We start from the raw sequence: 24,136 nt of genomic DNA on the forward strand, positions 1-24,136 counted from the left end.
TGGGTAAGGGTGTTTAGCCCATGAAACTGAACAACATACCCATAGGAAAATATGTTGAATTATGAAAAAAAAACGTCTTTCCATACAAATTGGACTTGTGTTCGCTCTACAAAAAGAAGTGAGATGCCACCAAAAACATTCTGTAAAAACCTCAAGTCTCGCCGTAAAAAGTGGTGAGATCTAAGTAATACCAAGTCGATTAATCTATTTAGTCTCTACTTAAAGGACCTTCTGTCTTAAGTTATTACGTATGTTATTATCATGCCAATTAAAAAAAAATACCTTTAAAACAAATAGATCGACTTGGTCATCGCAAGAAAACACAAATTCGCCATTAACATTTCAGGAGCATTAACTTCTCGTCGTGCTGTGTAGTGTGATACATACTAATAATTAAATCATGCGATGGCCAGGTCGGTCTATTTGTTTTAGAGGTATTTTTTTTTTATTGGCATGATAATAACATACGTAATAACTTAAGACAGAAGGTCCTTTAAGTAGAGACTAAATAGATTAATCGACTTGGTATTACTTAGATCTCACCACTTTTTACGGCGAGACTTGAGGTTTTTACAGAATGTTTTTGGTGGCATACTTATATCTTCAACGGCTTTACTCAAGTATTATAAAATTCTCCCTAATTGATTCAAATAGGGATAATACTTAATAATTGGTACCTTTATAATATTTTGTACGTTGTTATTTCTTAAGTCGGTCTAATAGGCGTATAATCCGCCTCAATGACGAGGGTCATGATCCGGGGCAATTAAAACTGACAGGAGATTAGGACATATCATATTTTGTTACACAATATACAAGTTGCCACGTGCAATTTAAGGTATGAAGGGTCCGTCTGGCAATTTTTAGCTTTCTGTTGGGGAAAATATTTTGTTGCTACTCATTCCAAAATATTATTTACCAATTCATATTGTTTTATGAATTTACTAGCTGACCCGCGCAACTGCGCTTGCGTCACATAAGATAGAATGGTTCAAAATTTTCCCCTTTGTCACATTTTTTTATTGCTACTCTGCTCCTATTGGTCGTAGCGTGATGATATATAGTTTATATATAGCCTTTCTAGATAAATGGACTATCTAACAATCGGACCAGTAGTTCCTGAGATTAGCGCGTTCAAACAAACAAACAAACTCTTCAGCTTATAATATTAGTATAGATTCGGCTTGATATAATATTCATCTTTATATACGCTTTGGTAACGTGATGTCAAAAGATTGGACGTGATATCATATCCTTAGATGAGAAAAAAAATCTAAGAAAATATTTCAGAGTTCTTGAAAATATGTTCCTGATTATGAATACGGGTTTCATTTGTTGTCTTTACTTATGAGTATTAATATAAGAGTAGAACATAAACAGTGTTTGGCTAAATTGTACATTATCGTTTAAACTCTTCACACCAATCTCCAAAAATAACCCGTACAAATACAGCACACACACCCGTACACATAAATAGTTTACCTTATTATTTACCCATAAACTCAAATTCCGGTGTTTCCAGTAGATTTTCTTTAATTATATCAAAGTAGATCAAAAGCAACGGATTGGTGTTGATGCGAGCCTCGTGAATCAGCCGAGCCGCGTCGTATGCGCCAAAACTCTATTTTAAGACACTCAAACGCGGATATTTATAAATAAACTCCACAATAATATTGTTTGTTTCCTATATAATTTTTATATGTTGTTTTTAATACGATTTGTATTTATTTAGATTATGATTTAAGTGATATGTTATACAAGTACATGTATAAAAAATGTGTCATACTTTGCACTCTGAGCCAACGCTTACAAATCATCAACACTGTTTCCTTAGATTTAAATAGCGAGTGACTTATTGTACTAGCTGCTAATACGAATGTTGTGCGACCGCAATTCTTTCTTTTATCATCTGATTGAGTCATAGTAATTTATACTGAACTTCAAAATTTGGAAGTACTTTAAGATGGGACGACAGCCGTCTGTGGTCTATGTGTGTACTTCAAGATATAAAATAATCTTATTAATGACGATGCCGAAAACTGAGACATTTAGTTTACGAACGAAAACCGAATACTAATCACAGTTTCCAGAAAACTTATAAAAATAGTAAATTATTGAATCATTCAGGAACGCTCACACGAACAGTTTCGTATGTTTCCGCACTAATCCAATTAGCTACTGAAATATAAACGTGAATAATGACTGAAAAACGCTCCCATCTTTCGCCGTGCAAACCGATAAAAACTATACAACACTTTCTAAGCGATGAATATGTTATAGCGCGGTGTTCAGCTCATCAATTTTATAATACGAAGACTTTTTCCTACTGTCTTATGTGTTTTTATTTATAGTGTTATTCGCGGATTGGTAATAATGTATTTTTATAATATATTTGGTATTAAATAATGGTACTTATACAATTTACAGGCTTTATATAATTTATCAATCTAATGTTTTAATGGCTAAACACGGGTATATTTCATATACCTCTGCTCAAACTTTAGGGTATAATTTGCGTGATATTATATATGTAAGTGTGTTCTAAAGACAAATTTTGTCATAAATCTTATCACGTTATGCCTAATCCGAATACAATATATAATAGAAGCAATCCGCTAATAAATAAAGTGTGAAGGAATCTCACCAGATTATTTCTTCAAAGATTTATGAGGCATTTATTCTTGTCGATTAATTATTACTTACACGATTTCAGCGAATTGTCAATGTTAGGCACTCAATTAACTAAAGATGACACGTATTCTATATTTTTTTTAATTTGCTTGATTCTAATTTTACATGAATTATTCCAAACTAGCTGACGCCTCCGCTCTTATGAAATTTGGAAATAAAACACGATAAGTGCGTATGACTCGGGCACGAAGTGTCCCGTACTATTATTTGAAAATACAGCCAAAAAATCACGTTTGCTGCAAGAGAATACCATATTTTTTTTATTTCACTCTAATTTTCTATCATCATTTATGAACTTTTCAACTGTTTTACTATCGCAGTTCATGAGATATAGCGTTGATGTTTAAGTTTAACCCTAAAAGTACGGAACCCTTAAAAGTGTTGGCTGAAAAGTGATGTTTAACCCATATTACTGCAAAAATTCACTTAAATTGGTTCAGTAGTTTTTGCGTGTTACGCAGTTATTGTTGTAGTATGCCTAGCTTACTATAAAAGGCTATCTAGTAAGATCTTAATACTCGGTTTATATGATACACCCCACCCACTGTTTCCATTGCTGGTATAATGATGTTCTTCCTCGTCGGGCACCTGCAGTGAGTCGTGGCTCCGTAAATAGACGTCACTAAGAGTCCTGAGTCACACCACTTCCGTCTTACAATCTGATGCACTATTGATACACTTAGTTTGAATATGTGTAGGTAGTTCTTACTACGTAATGCTTGCGATTGTCTCGCGTAAAATTGTCTTTGTTTTTGATTTTCTCAATTAGATTTGATTAGAAATCTTGTAGTTTTTTACAGATGAAAAGACCAATGTCTGGTCAGGGGATTGTTGAATTGCTACTGGACTCAACTTACAAATTACCATGATCATCCTAAATCTTCAATCGAATAACACGTTGAATCTATAGCTTATTTTTCCATAATATATTCTTATAAATATTATAAATACTAAAGTCTGTTTATCTGTCTGGCTATCAAACTTCCACAGTCAAACCACTAAACTGGTTTTTACACACATAAAATCACGCCTTCTACCAATAAAGGCAGGCAGTGACCAGAGAACCACACTTGGTCCTTACAAACAGATTATTATTCAAACAGACTCCTTTTTCCAAAGATAATTATAATTTTTTCCTAAAATTATATGTAGACGAAGTCTTTCAAGTCAGTTATCGTAACAAATAATAGTAAATGTTTATAAAAGTCGTCTGTCAAGTGTAGACAGTTTGGCTACAATTACATACGAGTATATGACTTATATGAGTAGCATTTGTGTACTAACAGCGAAGTGACTCATTGGTGACGTCACTCTAAATATCTGTCGTCTTGTTGTTCCAATTAGTTTTATCATATGTCCACCAATTAACTCATTGTAGTTCCTTGTTAAATTATACTATTTGATATTACTACTAAACAATTGTTTGATGTGACTCCGGTAAAGGTTACGTTTTGAACTCTTCAACCGTAGAGTAACAAACTTAATTCAAAATATAATTTATTTCATAAACTTTTTAGAAGTGTTAAACATCGTTAAATATTTTTAATTTACTAATTAGCTAAAAGTTGTTGTTGCTCGTGAGAAGGAACGGCAAGAAAATGCTTCCTTTTTAAATGTCAATATCTTTGTGTACCGATATCAGTACCTCGATTTTCTACCACTATCGACTACCGACAACCGGCTAACTATCGAAATTTTGACATTTAGAATGTACAGCCAAAATGTTTCCTACGACACCCGTCAGAGGCGCTGATCAGATTTTCATACAAAATTTCTCGATGACAGTTCGGTTGTCGATAGTCGATAGTAGTAGAGAATCGAGGCACTGTGCCTAATACAGATACTCTCATATTAGTAAGTTATTATTTTATTCTAATTAATATTTATTCTATTAGTAATCACTAATTATAATATTAGATTACCGAATACGAGCGCAAGTAATGTGTTAATATACTTTGTAAATCCTTTCAAGTAATATCTGTTGTAGTAGTTATCAGGATTTGTCACTTTTGTTTTCTATCCGGTTACGAAAGAGCCCTTGCTTTTATAAAAATAATATGTATGTTCACTTTTCCTTCATACAGTATACTTTCTAATAAACCTATAATTAATAGTTGTATAAGATCTTACGTTAGGTCTTCGACCTAATATCAGCGAGAAAATACGACCCTCACATCCGGAGTAGACGTTTATAATGCAATATAAACAGTTAATTTATTACGTTGAGTCAATGCGTGACATAATGTCACAATACTCACAATGATTGACTGTCTATGAAGACACCTGATGAACGGCAGCTAAATATAGTCGCTGCACTTGATAATGCGTAAATAAACGTTGCAAGTCGTGCCTATCGTATAGTTGTTAGGTACGAGATTTACGTATCTAAGCATGTTTTTAACGGCCATTTTCTATGTTCTTTTAAAGATTACGGATAGATTGTTATCATAGCCATTTTTGTCATTATCTATCGTCAACTAATTTAGACAGTTATAGCTATCCATTATTGATGTAGCTTTCAAGCTAGTAATTGTATCGTTACTACATACCCAATCTATCTACTGTTTACTTACTACAGTAAGTAAACAGTAGATAGATTGGGTATTGAAAACGGCCATAACTCTGAATGATTAATGCTTTGCGACTTATATTGGCTTTTCGTCGCTTTCAGGTAAAATTAATATTATTTTAAGTCTTTCATGATTACTCTGCGTGCAATATGATGACTATGCGATCGTTTGTTGCAATGGATAACGTCAGCGAGCATTAAAAATCTATTACTCAAATGCGTATTCCTATTCTACCATTTTGTGCAGAATTGATTCTCATACTGATTACTTTCTTATGTTTCTTACTCACACACAATTTTACTTGATTGAGCCTAATCCGAATACAATATATAATAGAAGCAATCCGCTAATAAATAAAGTGTGAAGGAATCTCACCAGATTATTTCTTCAAAGATTTATGAGGCATTTATTCTTGTCGATTAATTATTACTTACACGATTTCAGCGAATTGTCAATGTTAGGCACTCAATTAACTAAAGATGACACGTATTCTATATTTTTTTTAATTTGCTTGATTCTAATTTTACATGAATTATTCCAAACTAGCTGACGCCTCCGCTCTTATGAAATTTGGAAATAAAACACGATAAGTGCGTATGACTCGGGCACGAAGTGTCCCGTACTATTATTTGAAAATACAGCCAAAAAATCACGTTTGCTGCAAGAGAATACCATATTTTTTTTATTTCACTCTAATTTTCTATCATCATTTATGAACTTTTCAACTGTTTTACTATCGCAGTTCATGAGATATAGCGTTGATGTTTAAGTTTAACCCTAAAAGTACGGAACCCTTAAAAGTGTTGGCTGAAAAGTGATGTTTAACCCATATTACTGCAAAAATTCACTTAAATTGGTTCAGTAGTTTTTGCGTGTTACGCAGTTATTGTTGTAGTATGCCTAGCTTACTATAAAAGGCTATCTAGTAAGATCTTAATACTCGGTTTATATGATACACCCCACCCACTGTTTCCATTGCTGGTATAATGATGTTCTTCCTCGTCGGGCACCTGCAGTGAGTCGTGGCTCCGTAAATAGACGTCACTAAGAGTCCTGAGTCACACCACTTCCGTCTTACAATCTGATGCACTATTGATACACTTAGTTTGAATATGTGTAGGTAGTTCTTACTACGTAATGCTTGCGATTGTCTCGCGTAAAATTGTCTTTGTTTTTGATTTTCTCAATTAGATTTGATTAGAAATCTTGTAGTTTTTTACAGATGAAAAGACCAATGTCTGGTCAGGGGATTGTTGAATTGCTACTGGACTCAACTTACAAATTACCATGATCATCCTAAATCTTCAATCGAATAACACGTTGAATCTATAGCTTATTTTTCCATAATATATTCTTATAAATATTATAAATACTAAAGTCTGTTTATCTGTCTGGCTATCAAACTTCCACAGTCAAACCACTAAACTGGTTTTTACACACATAAAATCACGCCTTCTACCAATAAAGGCAGGCAGTGACCAGAGAACCACACTTGGTCCTTACAAACAGATTATTATTCAAACAGACTCCTTTTTCCAAAGATAATTATAATTTTTTCCTAAAATTATATGTAGACGAAGTCTTTCAAGTCAGTTATCGTAACAAATAATAGTAAATGTTTATAAAAGTCGTCTGTCAAGTGTAGACAGTTTGGCTACAATTACATACGAGTATATGACTTATATGAGTAGCATTTGTGTACTAACAGCGAAGTGACTCATTGGTGACGTCACTCTAAATATCTGTCGTCTTGTTGTTCCAATTAGTTTTATCATATGTCCACCAATTAACTCATTGTAGTTCCTTGTTAAATTATACTATTTGATATTACTACTAAACAATTGTTTGATGTGACTCCGGTAAAGGTTACGTTTTGAACTCTTCAACCGTAGAGTAACAAACTTAATTCAAAATATAATTTATTTCATAAACTTTTTAGAAGTGTTAAACATCGTTAAATATTTTTAATTTACTAATTAGCTAAAAGTTGTTGTTGCTCGTGAGAAGGAACGGCAAGAAAATGCTTCCTTTTTAAATGTCAATATCTTTGTGTACCGATATCAGTACCTCGATTTTCTACCACTATCGACTACCGACAACCGGCTAACTATCGAAATTTTGACATTTAGAATGTACAGCCAAAATGTTTCCTACGACACCCGTCAGAGGCGCTGATCAGATTTTCATACAAAATTTCTCGATGACAGTTCGGTTGTCGATAGTCGATAGTAGTAGAGAATCGAGGCACTGTGCCTAATACAGATACTCTCATATTAGTAAGTTATTATTTTATTCTAATTAATATTTATTCTATTAGTAATCACTAATTATAATATTAGATTACCGAATACGAGCGCAAGTAATGTGTTAATATACTTTGTAAATCCTTTCAAGTAATATCTGTTGTAGTAGTTATCAGGATTTGTCACTTTTGTTTTCTATCCGGTTACGAAAGAGCCCTTGCTTTTATAAAAATAATATGTATGTTCACTTTTCCTTCATACAGTATACTTTCTAATAAACCTATAATTAATAGTTGTATAAGATCTTACGTTAGGTCTTCGACCTAATATCAGCGAGAAAATACGACCCTCACATCCGGAGTAGACGTTTATAATGCAATATAAACAGTTAATTTATTACGTTGAGTCAATGCGTGACATAATGTCACAATACTCACAATGATTGACTGTCTATGAAGACACCTGATGAACGGCAGCTAAATATAGTCGCTGCACTTGATAATGCGTAAATAAACGTTGCAAGTCGTGCCTATCGTATAGTTGTTAGGTACGAGATTTACGTATCTAAGCATGTTTTTAACGGCCATTTTCTATGTTCTTTTAAAGATTACGGATAGATTGTTATCATAGCCATTTTTGTCATTATCTATCGTCAACTAATTTAGACAGTTATAGCTATCCATTATTGATGTAGCTTTCAAGCTAGTAATTGTATCGTTACTACATACCCAATCTATCTACTGTTTACTTACTACAGTAAGTAAACAGTAGATAGATTGGGTATTGAAAACGGCCATAACTCTGAATGATTAATGCTTTGCGACTTATATTGGCTTTTCGTCGCTTTCAGGTAAAATTAATATTATTTTAAGTCTTTCATGATTACTCTGCGTGCAATATGATGACTATGCGATCGTTTGTTGCAATGGATAACGTCAGCGAGCATTAAAAATCTATTACTCAAATGCGTATTCCTATTCTACCATTTTGTGCAGAATTGATTCTCATACTGATTACTTTCTTATGTTTCTTACTCACACACAATTTTACTTGATTGAGCCGTGAGTTTTATTTGCAGTGATAGGTCAAATGATGAGAATTCAAAACGGTGGGCGTCTTTAACCCCTGATTTCTGAGGTACATTTAGCGGTAGTTTATTCATTCAATAGCGTTTAAGCTCATATAAAACGCTATTGAATATATAAACTACCGCTAAATGTAGCTCAGAAACCGGGCATAAGTTCGTTTTAATTGACAATCAATTTACTCATGTTCGGCTAAAACTATTTCGTATAATCTTATTTGTTGTATGATGCATTTAGAAATACATCGGCACAGTTTTAATATGTACTAGAAAAACTCGAAACAGATTACCGTCTTATCATAATCTTGTTGTCAGCGTGATATCGCGGTAGGTACAAACATCGAGTGTGGGAACACGCTCTATTGATAGAGGAACACTTAGTTAAGATGAATCTTTTGATTTGACGCGTGGAACTAGTTAAGGTTAACCTTGCGAGTATTACGTTACGTATGTTTTATCTATACTCTATATTATATACTATAATATTATAAAGCTGAAGAGTTTGTTTGTTTGTTTGTTTGAACGCGCTAATCTCAGGATCTATTGGTCCGATTTGAAAAATTCTTCCAGTGTTAGATAGTCCATTTATCGAGGAAGGCTAGGGCAATTAGGAGCGGAGTAGCAACGAAAAATGTTACAAAAACGGGGAGAATTATGACCTATTCTCTCTTATGTGACGCAAGCGAAGTTGCGCGGGTCAGCTAGTACTAGGTATAAAATACTACTGATCTATACTAATATTATAAAGCGGAAGAGTTTGTTTGTTTGTTTGTTTATTTGAACGCGCTAATCTCAGGAACTACTGGTCCGATTTGAAAAATTATTTCAGTGTTAGATAGTCCATTTATCGAGGAAGGTTATAGGCTATATTTCATCACGCTACAACCAATAGGAGCGGAGTAGCAACGAAAAATGTTACAAAAACGGGGAAAATTTTGACCCATTCTCTCTTATGTGACGCAAGCGAAGTTGCGCGGGTCAGCTATACATTATAAAGATAGTTTGATTCTTCTGAATTATTCTTTGACATTTTGTTTCCGATGTTGATATACTTTGTGTTTGCAGTGCTATTTGTTTATATCTGTAGATGAAACATGACAGTTTTGGCATGTTTTACATATGCTACTTGTTTTTAAAGATCATCGGTAGCTTTACGTCATTGCTGTTACATGCTGAACACGGCTTGACTATTAATCTGTCGCTGTCCTACTGTTATGTATGGTCTCTTGCAAGGAGAAAGGGGTAAGGTACTGAGCCCATCACGCCCATCACGCTCACCAAATAAGAATAAGGGACGTGGCATTCCTTGCCAAGAATTGCTTAAATGTTGTATTTGGAAAAAGTTTAATAATGTTGACATCTAAGAAATAACGATTTTAAACTCTCGCGACTTGTACACATAATATCATAAAGTAAAGTTTAGGATTCCTTATTTGCTTACCCGACGATTCGAACGAATTACATCGACCGTTGTCACGGGCTGACTAATGTGACTGCTAAGCGTCATCTCCTTGTGGCATAAAAAATAATTAGTATTTTCTTTTCATAAACAATTACATATCAGATATCTTAACTACAATTGCAATGAGTTTATTTGTAAACGTCCGTTCCGCTTTCATAGTTTAAAGAAAAAGATATTTTAATAACAATATTCAGTGCTCATTAACAGTAAATTAATAATTATTAAGTAATGCATTATAATACTTCGCATTATGTTAAATCTCTTACGTAATAACCAACTTGCGTTCATTTGACTACGACAGTTAAATTTGAATGTGATACTTTCTAACGCTTAATTTAATTGAAATTAAGAGTATTTAAATATCTTTATGTAAGTCGTTTTGTCGGCCGCTTCATCCGATTGTTAAGATAAGAGTATTGTGATAGATGTACTATGTTAATCCAACTATCTGTTCTTGTTCCTAATAGATTTTTAAATAATGTACTTGCAGCTTGAAACGGCAAAATGAGGTCGGCTATTTATTTTATATAATTTTTTTCACAACAAATAAAATTGTTGTTCCAAGTTTCATCAAAATCCTTCAAAGAATAAATAAGCATCCACATAAACAAACTTTCGCACTTATATTATTAGTAGGATTTTTATTTATAGTTATATTATAGTATTTTTAATTGTTGTATAAGCACTTAATCAATCTTCCTTGTTCCGTTATACCTATCTACGGAGTTCAGAAATAGGTACAGGTCCTTTATTATGATAACACTAAAAGAAAATCGCAATGTTGAAAGTGAACTTCTAACTATAGTGTATAGTATAGTAAATAACATAAAGAATCATATGAAAATAATCGATTTCCACACTTTTCCCGGAAATAATAAACGAGTGCCGGTTTTCTCCTGTCATCATGGACTTGTGCTAATGATCGAAGGTTGTTGAACTCTGACAGTTTTTCTTATATTTTACGATATATCGTCAGTAGAGAGGGTGCCAATAATTTTACTACTATTATTAAAACGTAAGATAGAATGAATGGATATTTGTAAATTTTTTTGGCGAAATCTATTAAACAGAGTTTTATGAAAAAAACCTATTTACATGTATAAAATCACGCCTTCTTTCCATATCAGAGGCAAGTGAATCTCTATCAGAAATATAAACTAGTCCCAAAAATTAAGGGATATAAAAAAATAATCCAAATTTTTGGGTGATTTTCAACAAGCTGTAACTCCGAGGAAAATGGTCGTACAGAAAAAATAAAAAAAATAAATTGTAGCTCCAAGTGTCTAGTTTTTAGATATGACCATGAATTTTTTTTGTCATGGCCAGGTCTGGAGAAATCCTACGAAAACTACCAAAAAAAATTTTTTCCAAATTTTTTTGACTCCTAAAAAAAGGTCTACGGGCTTCAAAAATTTTTTTTTGATTCTTTCGTTCTAAAGTTCTTTTAGAAATTTTAATCTTCTTTAATTTGCCGTATTCAAAAAGCCTGTACGACGATTTGCCACGGAGTAATCGTCAATCAAAGCAAAAAAGTTATTTTTGACTTTAATATTCAATAATGATCGTACAGCAAATCAAAGGAGGGTTTTGAAAACTGCACAATATTCTCTATAAGAAAATGTAAACATCTTCTAAGAAAATATTTTTTTTTGAATTGAAACCTCGGACTGAAAAAAAGACAAAAATTCACGAAATTAAGGATATTTGGATAACTTGGTATAACTTTGGATAAAATGGATGAACGAAGGATATCGTCGGTAATTTTTCAACCTCAAAGTGTCCCCTAAAATCCCTCAAAAATTCAAAGCGCTGCGATTTATTTTTCATTGTGCCCCGAAGCTTCAAATTCTTTGTTGTTGCAAAAATCACCATTGTGAGCCACCATTTGTGTTTTTTATTCATTTTTTTAATAAAAAAAGTTTTTTCTCTCTAAAATCTTTATTTTTTCGATTAAAAAGCAAATCGCAAAACGAGAGATCGTCTATCGCTGCCATGAAGACAAAATCGAGATTCGTCAGTCCATAAGACACTGGTCCACTGTCTACGTCCCCAATCGTGATGGCCATGCGCATAAGCCAATCGGGCTCGACGATGTCGTGGAGTGAGCATAGGCACGCGATTTGCTTGATAATCGAAAAAATAAAGATTTTAGAGAGAAAAAAACGTTTTTTATTAAAAAAATGAATAAAAACCACAAAATTGCTCACAATGGTGATTTTTGCAACAACAAAGAATTTGAAGCTTCGGGGCACAATGAAAAATAAATCGCAGCGCTTTGAATTTTTGAGGGATTTTAGGGGACACTTTGAGGTTGAAAAATTACCGACGATATCCTTCGTTCATCCATTTTATCCAAAGTTATACCAAGTTATCCAAATATCCTTAATTTCGCGAATTTTTGTCTTTTTTTCAGTCCGAGGTTTCAATTCAAAAAAAAAATTTTCTTAGAAGATGTTTACATTTTCTTATAGAGAATATTGTGCAGTTTTCAAAACCCTCCTTTGATTTGCTGTACGATCATTATTGAATATTAAAGTCAAAAATAACTTTTTTGCTTTGATTGACGATTACTCCGTGGCAAATCGTCGTACAGGCTTTTTGAATACGGCAAATTAAAGAAGATTAAAATTTCTAAAAGAACTTTAGAACGAAAGAATCAAAAAAAAATTTTTGAAGCCCGTAGACCTTTTTTTAGGAGTCAAAAAAATTTGGAAAAAATTTTTTTTGGTAGTTTTCGTAGGATTTCTCCAGACCTGGCCATGACAAAAAAAATTCATGGTCATATCTAAAAACTAGACACTTGGAGCTACAATTTATTTTTTTTATTTTTTCTGTACGACCATTTTCCTCGGAGTTACAGCTTGTTGAAAATCACCCAAAAATTTGGATTCTTTTTTTATATCCCTTAATTTTTGGGACTAGTGCAGATGTCTTGATGAGGTCTTCGATAAAAGTTAGTTAATTAACGATTTTAAACCGGGTCCAGACGGGTGTTACGCGAAATGTAATCCATCGTGTAATGTAACGTAAATTCGACGTGTGGCCGCCACTGCGAACGTTTCATGTAACGCTCACAGTACCCGGTTTTACACATAACAACAAAGAAATAACTCTTTTCTATACTTCCTTCCTTTTACTAGAATACTTTCTCAAAATTTACTTTGTAACACGGGTACATATTAATTGTACTAAAAACTCTAATTAGCGCTTTTTGAGCACCGAGACCATATTGCACAGAGTACATACAAGACGTTAAAAAAGACCATATTGTCTTAGAAACAAGGATTATTTTTGTACGTGATAGTTTTATAAGCCCAACGTAACGGTCTGCGCACATTACTCGCTTAATTATTGCACAGACAGTGCCTTTGCATAATCATATTAATTAGACTATTCAATTTCTCTAGTACCGTCTGATATACTTAGAATCAGTCTACGATGTAGTCAGTCTATCAGTTGGACTACGATTCTTATACTTGCTCCTGTAAAACAAGAAGTATAAAGGACATTACTAGAAAAAGAAAAGAATATGTCGAATTACTCACTCATTCATAATGACTCTTGTTTCTCGTTGATTGTACTGTAATAAACTATCTGTGTATTAAACAAAAATCTGCAGAGTTTTGTTATGATTAAGTAACAAAAGTAATACTAGCGCAATGTTTTTTTTTTCTGAATTGTAATATTGATAATAATACGTGTGACATTGTACGTTGGTATTGTGCACTATTCGACATTATCTACAAAACTATTGTTGAATGCAAATCTTTCCCATACTCCGTCAATGTATTACTAAGGACACGGTTTTTATAACCTTGGACTTTTATATTATGCTTTTTTATTCGTTTTTGTGACCTCACGAACTTGAAGCCTTTTTTCTTTAAGGGCCAGGAAGATAAACATTTTAGACTCATGTAATTTATAATAGGTACTTCTTCAATTCATAATGAAAAATCGTTTATTTTATTCACTGCATTTTATCTGAATAGAAAATTGTTAGTGTTTTTTTGCATTGCCTGTGTTTAATTGGTTTTAAATAAATGTGTAATCATCAGCCTACCATCTATTTATTGTAGAAAACTGATGAGAAGAAGTATGGAAATATCTTGAGCTCAATTAACCATTCATAAATGTTTTTCTCTATGAGCTTAGATCGGCTCCATAGGAACAAGAAAAAATATTCTACAGTTATTTTCTTAAAAATATTATGTACTACATGTATTAATATCGAATGAATTTTTAGATTTGTTTGTGGAATAAAAGCAGACTTATTACCGAAATACGTTTGAATTCAAGTCGAGATCTATTGTCTAGTGGTCCGTTGCATACATTTACTTTGGGTTCAAAATATTTGTACATTAATAATACTAATAAATTTCACCAGTTAATGTCCCACTGCTGGGCAAGGGTCTCCTCCCGTAATGAGGGAGGAGTTAGGCTTTGAGTACACCACGCTGACCAAGTGCGGGTTGGGGACTTATGTATGTTAATTCATTTTAATGTAATTTCTATTGAAATAGACTGAGTGCAATTATTTATATTGATCTATGACATCATAAGACATATTAACGAGGTGATGTAAACACAAGATCTGGTTGTGAGATATGCGGTGTTATTATGAATGAATGCAAATGGTGTCATAAAGAAAAACTGGCAAATGATCACATAAAGACTACTTTATTTGTTCTTTTAATGAATATCAATGCAAATGTATTTGTATATATGGTAGTTTGATACGCTTCCACACAAAAAAACGTACGGATTTTGATGACATGGATAATCTTTTAACAACGTGGCTTGATACGTATATGATATTTTTAAACTACCGCAGTTTGCATACTTACATACAATTTAATTGCTAAACGTGTTCTAAACGCGGTGAGAAATATAAGGTATAAATAAATAATATTTTTATTTGGGGAAATCTTTTTAAGAAACGAAGGTATGGAAAGGAGCTTACATTATATTTTAAACATGTTAGAACTTTTGGTTACATTGTTACTTAAACTGCTACTTTTTTGTTTGATACAAGAGATGTGTTGTATAAAAGTGTTTTAGACTTATAGCTGATTATAAACATTGTAACCTTGTACCTTTATCTCACGGATGTGACTTAGAGCAGCTACAAAAAGATGTTTTCTTATAACGAATCTATGTTTTTACTTAATTTGTTGCACATTTGCTGGTGGTATAAAGAGGCATATTGTTGGATCTTTGATAGCAATTACAAATGGATCCATCTAGTTATTTCTTGAAGAGATGGTTACAAATTACTTAATAAACAAATTATCTTTTGTCTCGGGTGTTGTAAGATTAAAGGTCAATCTTCGAATACCGTTGGATGAGAAATGAAAGAGTCATAATTTTCTGAATCCTTCGAGAAGATCCATAAAATTGAATTTCAAGCACATCATGCCATCTTTGTTCATGCATCAAACATAGTTTATCCCGATATAAAGGGAGTTTGTTGCACTTACGCAGATAGTCGTGTTGGTCGTTTGTATGCGAACGTTCTTGCGCATCGTAAAGGGAGCAGGGCTTTAGATGTATTGTTTCAATTACTACGTCCGGTGAACACTGACGAAATAGGTCAGTTGCCTCGCTGCACTGCCGCGAACCTACCGAGAACTTAATCCAGTTAAAACTGAACAGTTTTAAGCTTTTTACTGTGATGACGGCGGGATTAAAATTTTGTTAGGTAATATTAGTATTAAACCGACCAACATCTGCTTTAAAATCTATTATTTTTTGTGTGTTTTGAACAGTGAGTATTATTGTCGTAAATTAAAGAGTTTAAATTCCAAAGATGCAGTGGTTTTGCCTTATATTTCGTTGTCGGGTGCGAATATACGCGCCTTTTATTATGTTAAGTGTATTTAAGTGCGGTACAGTTTATAGCCTGCTTAAATTTTCAAGTTTTCTTCACGAAGGTTTGATGATATCTAACTCAAGGTCAGATACCAACGCGAATCGTTACTGCCATCTATTTGTTTCACGATAGTACTATGTGCTATTAAGTTCGTAGGATGTAGGGAATCATTTTTTCTCTATACGTATTTCGTCCTTTACGCAAAGTGTCCATGATTTTAAATATCCATCGAATTTATTGCTTATCATCCGCTGTGCTTAGCCTATCTTTTTTTAAAATGGTAAAAACCTATACTTGTACATACCTATATCTGTTTAGTTTAAGAATAACCCTAACAATTATTTTGTAATTAACTTAGACTGTGACTATTATTTTAGTAACAATAATAAACTCATCGAAATAACTAGTTGTAAATCTGTTAAAGTTATATTAAGATAAAGTGCATATTTGTGTTAAAGATAAAAATACTTGAATTGAATCCAACACTCAGTTTATATTGCAACAAATAGAGGTAATTGCGACCAAAAGTATTTTCGTGGCCAACAGCATATAAGGCTCGTAATAAAAGAAGAAATACTTCACAATTTTCGAACATAGTGTCATGTGTGTCGATATTTAAACCATGATTACTATTCGTCACGGTGTTAGACTTGTATCTAAATACCAGTAATCTATGCTTTAGATTAGATCGAAGATAGGTACGCTAAATATGCGAACAAATATTTCTACAAGCGTGACATGGCTTTTATACACGAAATATTTTGTTTAAAGTTTATGTATTAAAGGTGATTATAGAATACTACACCTTTTCATCTTTCCTATTGTCGGATGAACAAATCGCTTTCGTACGAATTTTATGATATTTTCTAGATTGAAACATGTATTTTGTCAAAAATAATGGACAGGTTTGGTACATTCGTTTGGCGGTATACATTTGAGTAGATAGTCAAAATTGTATCGTCTTATGTCTGATAGCACTCCAAATAATCTCAGCTCAGACATACGGGCTTGACCAAATGGAATTATTAAACAACCCCTTTGCCTTAAAAGCAATATCGAGCATTGAAACGGAATTAATTGAAATGCGTATTAATTTTGCAGTGAAAGAGGGCGGTTTAGCTACATATCTAGGTACAAAGACTACTCAGCAGGATTAAATTCAGAAACACTTAATTACAGTCACCCACACATACAGACATACTCACACACGTATAAACACACACACATACATACATATTATACAACCACACGCACACACACGTGCTTGCACCCCACTTTGTGAGAGGGCGAGATACTACAAACAGATTCGTGTGCAGTTTTAAAAATGAACGAAAATATGACATGAAATCGTAAGAGTTATTTATAAGACTCAAAACATACTTGAAACAGATTTAATTGCTTAGTTGAAATGAAACCCAAGCCCAGTAAAGGAATGATAATGAGACGTTGATAGATTTAAGATCGAACGGAAAGCACGTGGGATGACAGTCCGTGAATGAACGCCTGATAGTTAGCAATGCACTTTGTACTAATGTAACAGACTAATTATAGAACATAGACTCGTCAAGGGTACTGTGGACATCGCACGTGTATTAATATCATACACGCTTGATGCGATACGATAAACTTGTAACACACAACAGTGTAAGACAAAGCTTTGTACCGTTGCTCTTGACAACGACATCTACAAATACATGTTTACAAATAATAAACAAGTTCTCAAAACAATACAGTTTACAAAACAATATCATATTTGTCGTTATTGTTTTCAACATCGGTGTTAACTTTCAAAGTGCACGTGCATTTCCCGCAAAAGTGGATGACAGATTATGAATGAGAATTACGTAGAACGGAGCGGCGAGCGACTACGGTGGTAATCGTTTATGTAGCGATCGTTGCCCGTAGTCCCTTCCTAACGTCAAATGAATAAGACGTGATAATCGTTACGTGAAAATGAACGTAGTTATGTATTTATTTATCTTTGGAGGCAAAAGTGCATGTAAACAAACGAGTTTATGAATGTGCTATAGTAACACGGTGTTAAGTAATCAGTAGCGGTGTCATATGAATGAATCGGTGGTGATCTTTGATTGATAAGGTGGCGCCAACAGATTATCGTAATTGCTATCTGAAGACTTTAGTATATATTATAGTGTCGTGAGTGTGTGCGGATTCAGTGGGTACGTTCAATACTTTTTATTGATAGAATATTTCATGTACTTTAATATCTATACGAGAAACGAAGAAATTGAAAACTCCTATTCAGTATCTTCAACCTTGACGCACAATTTATTACCCTCTATGCATCAAATCTTTAAAAGTTTAATAAAGCGTAAAATCTCTTATAAGTTTTCATCTTCATCGAGTTTCAAAAGAGTATTTTCAATATGCATATTTTGATAATTGGTGTTATTTGATTGTGCTCCACCCTCACCCTCTAGTCACAAAGGGATGCCTTATACGTACGTAAATAGAAGATCAAATTCATTTTTAAGGCGTCACGTCGCGCCGTGTAGACGACCTGTGTGCGAAATATATAAATATTGTACTGCTGGTGCGAATTTTATTGATCTGAGTATTTGGTATTCTATATGGCAGACTGTCTCCCTAGAAAACAATTTGTAAATTAAACGGTTTTGTTTATCAGCATCGTCCAAAACTACGCCTTTTACACATTCGAAGAAGGGTATTTATAAACCTGAGTAACCCCCGCCTTTAGTTAGCTAGTTTTCTATTCAATAGCGTTTTTTTTGTATGCGTTTTGACGCTATTGAATAGTAACTACCGCTAAATGTACTCAGAAAGCGGGGGTTACTTAAGGCTTTCTAGATCAAGAACTAAGTCTTTCTTTACATTTTAATAAAGTGCTGTGTAAAAATATCTGAGTTTATGATACATTGTCTAACTATATATTTTCTTGTGTTACAGACCCTTCAAGATGAATAGGGGTGCGCGCGTGGAGCCGACTCCACCGGAGTGCGCGCTGGCGGCTGAGATGTTCGACCACTTCTGCTCGGCCGGCACCATGAAGCAGATCCTCGCGCTGCACAGAGAGATCTGCAACACCCTCAACCTCAAACCAAACAGACTACCAGACTTCTACCCCAAATTAAAGGTGAGATTTTCCACTATAGCCAATTCGGCTACTGAAGATGTTCAGGGAATTCCGATCATGGCAAGTTTTGATAACCAACAGCTCCCACTAGTTAAATCCGTAGCTCGTAGTCAAGACGTCAAAATTTAATGTCTTCAAACGAAAGACTGTTGCCCTTTACGTTACAAATGAGTCATTATCGGGATTCCCCAATATTGGGTATCAACCCCATTGCATATTCACGTTATTTTCTTCATGTATACCATGACAAAGAATTATAAACACAAAATTTTCTTCTTTATCTCTTTAGATAGTACATAAATATCACGTATTCCAGTACATAGTGCTCGGAAGTTTTCCGCCAGACTATGTATCTGCCATTCTCACTTAACCTGAGGTTTAAACTTTGTCTATTTGTAATCCTCCCACCAGACGGGCCCGAATAATTGATCGAACTACACTTGGCTTTTAAGTTAAATACAGATCGTCTAGCCGTCTGGCTATTATGGATTTCATATATACTACCAGCTTTAGGGAGAGACGCGTCGCGAAATTTTATCTAGAGGTATACAGCGATAGATATACTTTTATCACAGAAAAGTTTGGATTTTTCTGACCTATGACTGTCTGACTGTTGGGGAACTGTTTTCACCTGAACAAAGAAGTCTCCACTTGAACAAAATAATATGGAATTTACAAAAGGGAAGCGTTTGATATGTTCCTAATGTTAGATGTGTCCTTTTTGAAAGTGGCGTATTTTAATAAACAATAAGATAGTTAGAACATGATTAATTACATATCCACTGCAAATAACTCGACTCATCAGCAAACTAATAACTACATCGTTCAACTTATCCTTCAACATGCAGATTAATATCAGCCACACGTACTCACTTCAAATATTCCAAGGGAATCTAGACTCCAGTTTTCAATATATTAATTCCCATCTGCCAATCAAAATCCAACCATATTGTCTATGTAACAAGTCAGTTTGAAGCATTAGTTATTACTTCGAGTCGCACTAACTTAGAAAGTGATATAATTATTAATATAGTAGCGATTTATTAGACTGTGACGATGTAGACCGTATATTTGGTTATAAGTTTATTTTGTATGCCTTTCTTTGTTCGCGAGTGTGAGACATTACCTAACATTTTTAATTAATCTAAAGTTACGGGACATGAAATCTGATATTATAATTTGCATCATACTTATCTGCCTTGGTGGTCAAACGGTAGCTACCGTTTGAGATCATGTTGCGCTTTGTACTGCATACTTTTCTGTTATGAATTGAGATAGTGTTCGTTGAAAAGCAATCAGTTTGCTCCCTATTATAACGTATAATGTTAATCGTTTGGTGGAGAATTCTTAAGTATTATAACTATCTTTATGCTGGGGACTTAATGCCACTATGAAAAGAAACACGTCTTAATTGTAAAATTCGCATAATGGTCGTTTTATATCATATTACATTTTGGTAATAACTATTTAGATTTTTATACAGACGCGAGGGTCAAGCTTCTTTGTTCCTCGTTGATTTCAATTGATAATATACTCGGTTCCCATCCGCTATACCAGGTGTGGTGTCTTTTGAAAATGTCCCCTCATTATGTATCTGTTTTGGCAACTGGCCAACAGACTGGACTATATACTGCAAAGGTCCTTATTTAATACAGACAAAGGTGGATGAGAAACATCTGCGTATAAACTTGATTCAGGTGGCAACAACATTTTGAAAGGATTGACCTCATTTCCTGTATAATCATTGCTAACACGTTGCAGGAACGATGTCAGCTCCCATGGTTAGGGTAGCTTTATAGTACACAATACTTATTGGTACAATGGTCAGACTGTTGGTTTTTTATTGAGTACAAAAGGGTGAATTACAAGGATGATCTTGGTTTTGACGTTATTACGCAGATTCGTGGCAGTTGCAATTGGTAATTACATGACCAATAGTGCACATGCACAAGCTTCTTAAATTATATTTTCGGAAAGAATCAAATGCTGCCTGTTTAAATACCAATAACATACTATCTAATGAATTTAGAATATCCAATGGAATCCGGATTTAACACTAAATACGTAGAAATTAATCTGGAACATGTAGCGTGGCACTCGACCAAAATATGCAGCTCCACCTGATCACGTGGCCGTGCTGGAATTTGCACGTCGTGGGGGGAAAAGCTCACGGATTACTTTAAAATATGTTATATCTGTATATAACAGGAATTAACACGTCCCACGATCGTACTATGTAGTGCTCTTGAAACATGCCTTGAGTGGGTTTTCTGCGCATAATTTAAAGTGCAAGTAGGGGAGGCTTATTGCAAGGAGTCAGCGTTTCTGAAGAATAATCGTTTGATCATTAGATTTGAATTTTAAGTTTAAAGTCTGGGGTAAAGTGAACGATTTTTGATTAGAGAACCACTCGAAATTAACTGTTTCGACACGCGCTATTTTTTAGCAATCGCTCATAAATGGCTTTTTTTAATTTTGGTACTAGCCTTGAGCATGTGTAGCTGTAGCTTAATCAGTTTTAGTGCGTTAAATGATATGCGTTCTTTGTGGGAGTACAAGGTACTCGAACCGTTTTACGATGACGTTAAAATGACGCTTTGAGCTCGCTGTACTTTGAATAATAACATCGTGGGCAGACAGGATAGGGTACTGCATATTTAATATACTACTATATTAATATACAAATGTTTTCCGTCCACAGTACCTAAATTCCCACTTATCAGAACACAATCAAGCCGTAATCAGATACGGCAATAATAAATAATCGCGATCCAGTGACTCGGGCATAAATACAGTGATTCATTGACCTCTAAACGTAATAAAATTGACCCAAACTTTAGGTACATAACAAAAAGAAAATAAAAACAAACGATTTATGCCTCGCTCGTGCATGCGTGGGCTTTAAGGCGAAATAAAGCCCATTAAAATTGTTGTTGGCGCAAATATTCTTTGGTACACTAATGATATACGAAGGACTTATAACCTACACCTATATTATATGAACGTTTCAATCATTTTTATTCTGTGGTTAGACCACGCGGCCTCGCCTCGATGAGGATAACTTCGTCCATCGCTCTGTTTCACGTGAAAGAAGAACAAAGAATTAAAACAATCATATTTATAAAATTATCGTACTGGTACTTAGTAGAAATATGAAAATGTATGTTCATGTGCTGTTACTTTTAATATTTCACGCCAAATCAACTGAATAGATTTTCATTACCAAAAAAGGTAGTTTGTAGACTAAACTAACACATAAGGCAATTTCTACCAAGAGAAATCTTTCTAAGTTGTCAAAACACGGGCAGAAATCAGTGAATATTTCCTATTTCCTACAGTTGCATCAAAGGTGCCACTTCTAATGAACCTTGCATAACCCATGGTGTCTTTGTACCCTACGATAGCGGATCTCGCACCATATTCGATACACTATGGCGGGCGAGGCGGCGATACATTATTATATTCAAATTATTATACCATAACTGCGAATGCTTGGTTGATTCACTCTGTATTGTGTACTTGCTATGGCTTTCGCTTGTCGCTGGCGAAATATTTTTGAGAAGGCACAATAAATTGATTGTTTATGAAGTGTGGAAATAAAGTTATCGGAGAAACATAATAATATCTCAATAAGGACTAAAATGCTGTGCGTAATGTATTGAATAAGGCCATACACAACTTTTTTTTTATGTAAGCGAGTACAATTACTTTTAGGCTTTTTCAGGTATGTTTAATAAAACATTTTACATGACTCATCAAAGTATTATAACTACGCAGATTGGAAACACATATATATGAGTTTCTTCAAGAGTAAATAATAGGATTAATTTATTCCGCGCCCCTTGCTTCATCTTGTGACAATGTCACCGAGTGAAGAGACGCTATTCTTAGACAGACCCCACTGGCTCGATCGACCTATTTCACTTCTTTAAATACCAATCTACCATTATAATATGCTCCCTGTGTGGTCTAAAGGGGCTAAATTAAGGTCACACACCTGGACCATGTTTCATTATATGACGAGAATAATGCGCAAAATTGCGTACAATCAACTAAATACAGCAATCTTTGTCAATTTTCCAATTAGTCCCGAATTTTGACCACTCAGTACCGCTCAAAGTCGGATGCAGTTGGTTTGTACTGGACAAAGCATAATAACGCTCGTTTCTTATAATGAAAAAAATCACTAGACATTGATTATGAAGATAAATGATCCATCAATTAATTAGTCTTTCCTTCAATCTGTTCATATAAGTTTTAGTTTAGAATATCTCCATGATGTTCTAAGTATTATGCATGTCTATAAATTGTTTTAGTAATTGTTTATCAACAATACTTGGCGAATTTCTGGAAACCGTCTGTGCGCTAATTTCAATGTATTGTTATCGTTAATTATCCGTTTATCTGTGTGATAACAGTGGCCGTGATAACGACATTACTGCGATTATAATGAGGGCGAAAGTTGTGACGAACTATTTACATCATCGTCAATATTATTGTCATTCGATCTCTATTTACTGTTGTACAATACGTTTGCATACAATGTTTTCCTTCACCATTTGAAAATAAACAGAAATTCAAACTTTAAAATTGAATGCTATACGCAGTCGCTGGTAATAAAAGGCAGTTTTTATCGTTTTATAATCTTACCAATTGTTCAAAAGTAAAATTAACTTCGCATGTATGGTGCATACAAATCTTGCAAGTCTCGAGCCGCTTGCCAATGTTCGATGGTGCATAAATTATGTAAATCCCATGACAAAGCAATATTGCTGGCCTTGCTAGCTCGCCGCAGCTGCAGAACCCTGCTCACTCCCCAACATTTTACAGTCGACATGATGATTCGCTTTGATGTTTCCTACAATGATCGTGCGATGAATACTAAACTGTTAATAATTATGTTACCTGAGACTATTTACTGTGATACCCTATATATCCCAATTGTGGCTCTCAATAGCAATGAAAAGAATCCGAGATGAAAGGATTCATCTCTATTGTGCTTGTTGTTTTTATAAACCTGACAAACTCGATATTCCTGAGTTTTAAATTCAAAATGTGATAATTCGAAAGTACTCTTCCAGATAATTCTCACGACGTCAAAG

The 24,136-nt window shown here is 34.0% G+C and overlaps 1 protein-coding gene across 8 annotated transcripts in view; it reads left to right on the forward strand.

The window, feature by feature from the left end:
- The window catches only part of Mical (Molecule interacting with CasL), an 80,605-nt gene that overhangs the window by 11,735 nt on the left and 44,734 nt on the right, over nucleotides 1-24,136 (forward strand). For all 8 annotated transcript variants that reach the window (XM_076135387.1, XM_076135392.1, XM_076135391.1 and 5 more), the window contains one exon: nucleotides 18,848-19,034. In XM_076135387.1, coding sequence (XP_075991502.1) covers nucleotides 18,858-19,034 — 177 coding nt within the window. In that variant the 5' untranslated portion in view covers nucleotides 18,848-18,857. The remainder of the gene's footprint in view (nucleotides 1-18,847; nucleotides 19,035-24,136) is intronic.

The sequence above is a fragment of the Anticarsia gemmatalis genome, chromosome Z, assembly GCF_050436995.1.
Source record: "Anticarsia gemmatalis isolate Benzon Research Colony breed Stoneville strain chromosome Z, ilAntGemm2 primary, whole genome shotgun sequence".
In the NCBI taxonomy this organism is placed as follows: Eukaryota; Metazoa; Arthropoda; class Insecta; order Lepidoptera; family Erebidae; genus Anticarsia; species Anticarsia gemmatalis.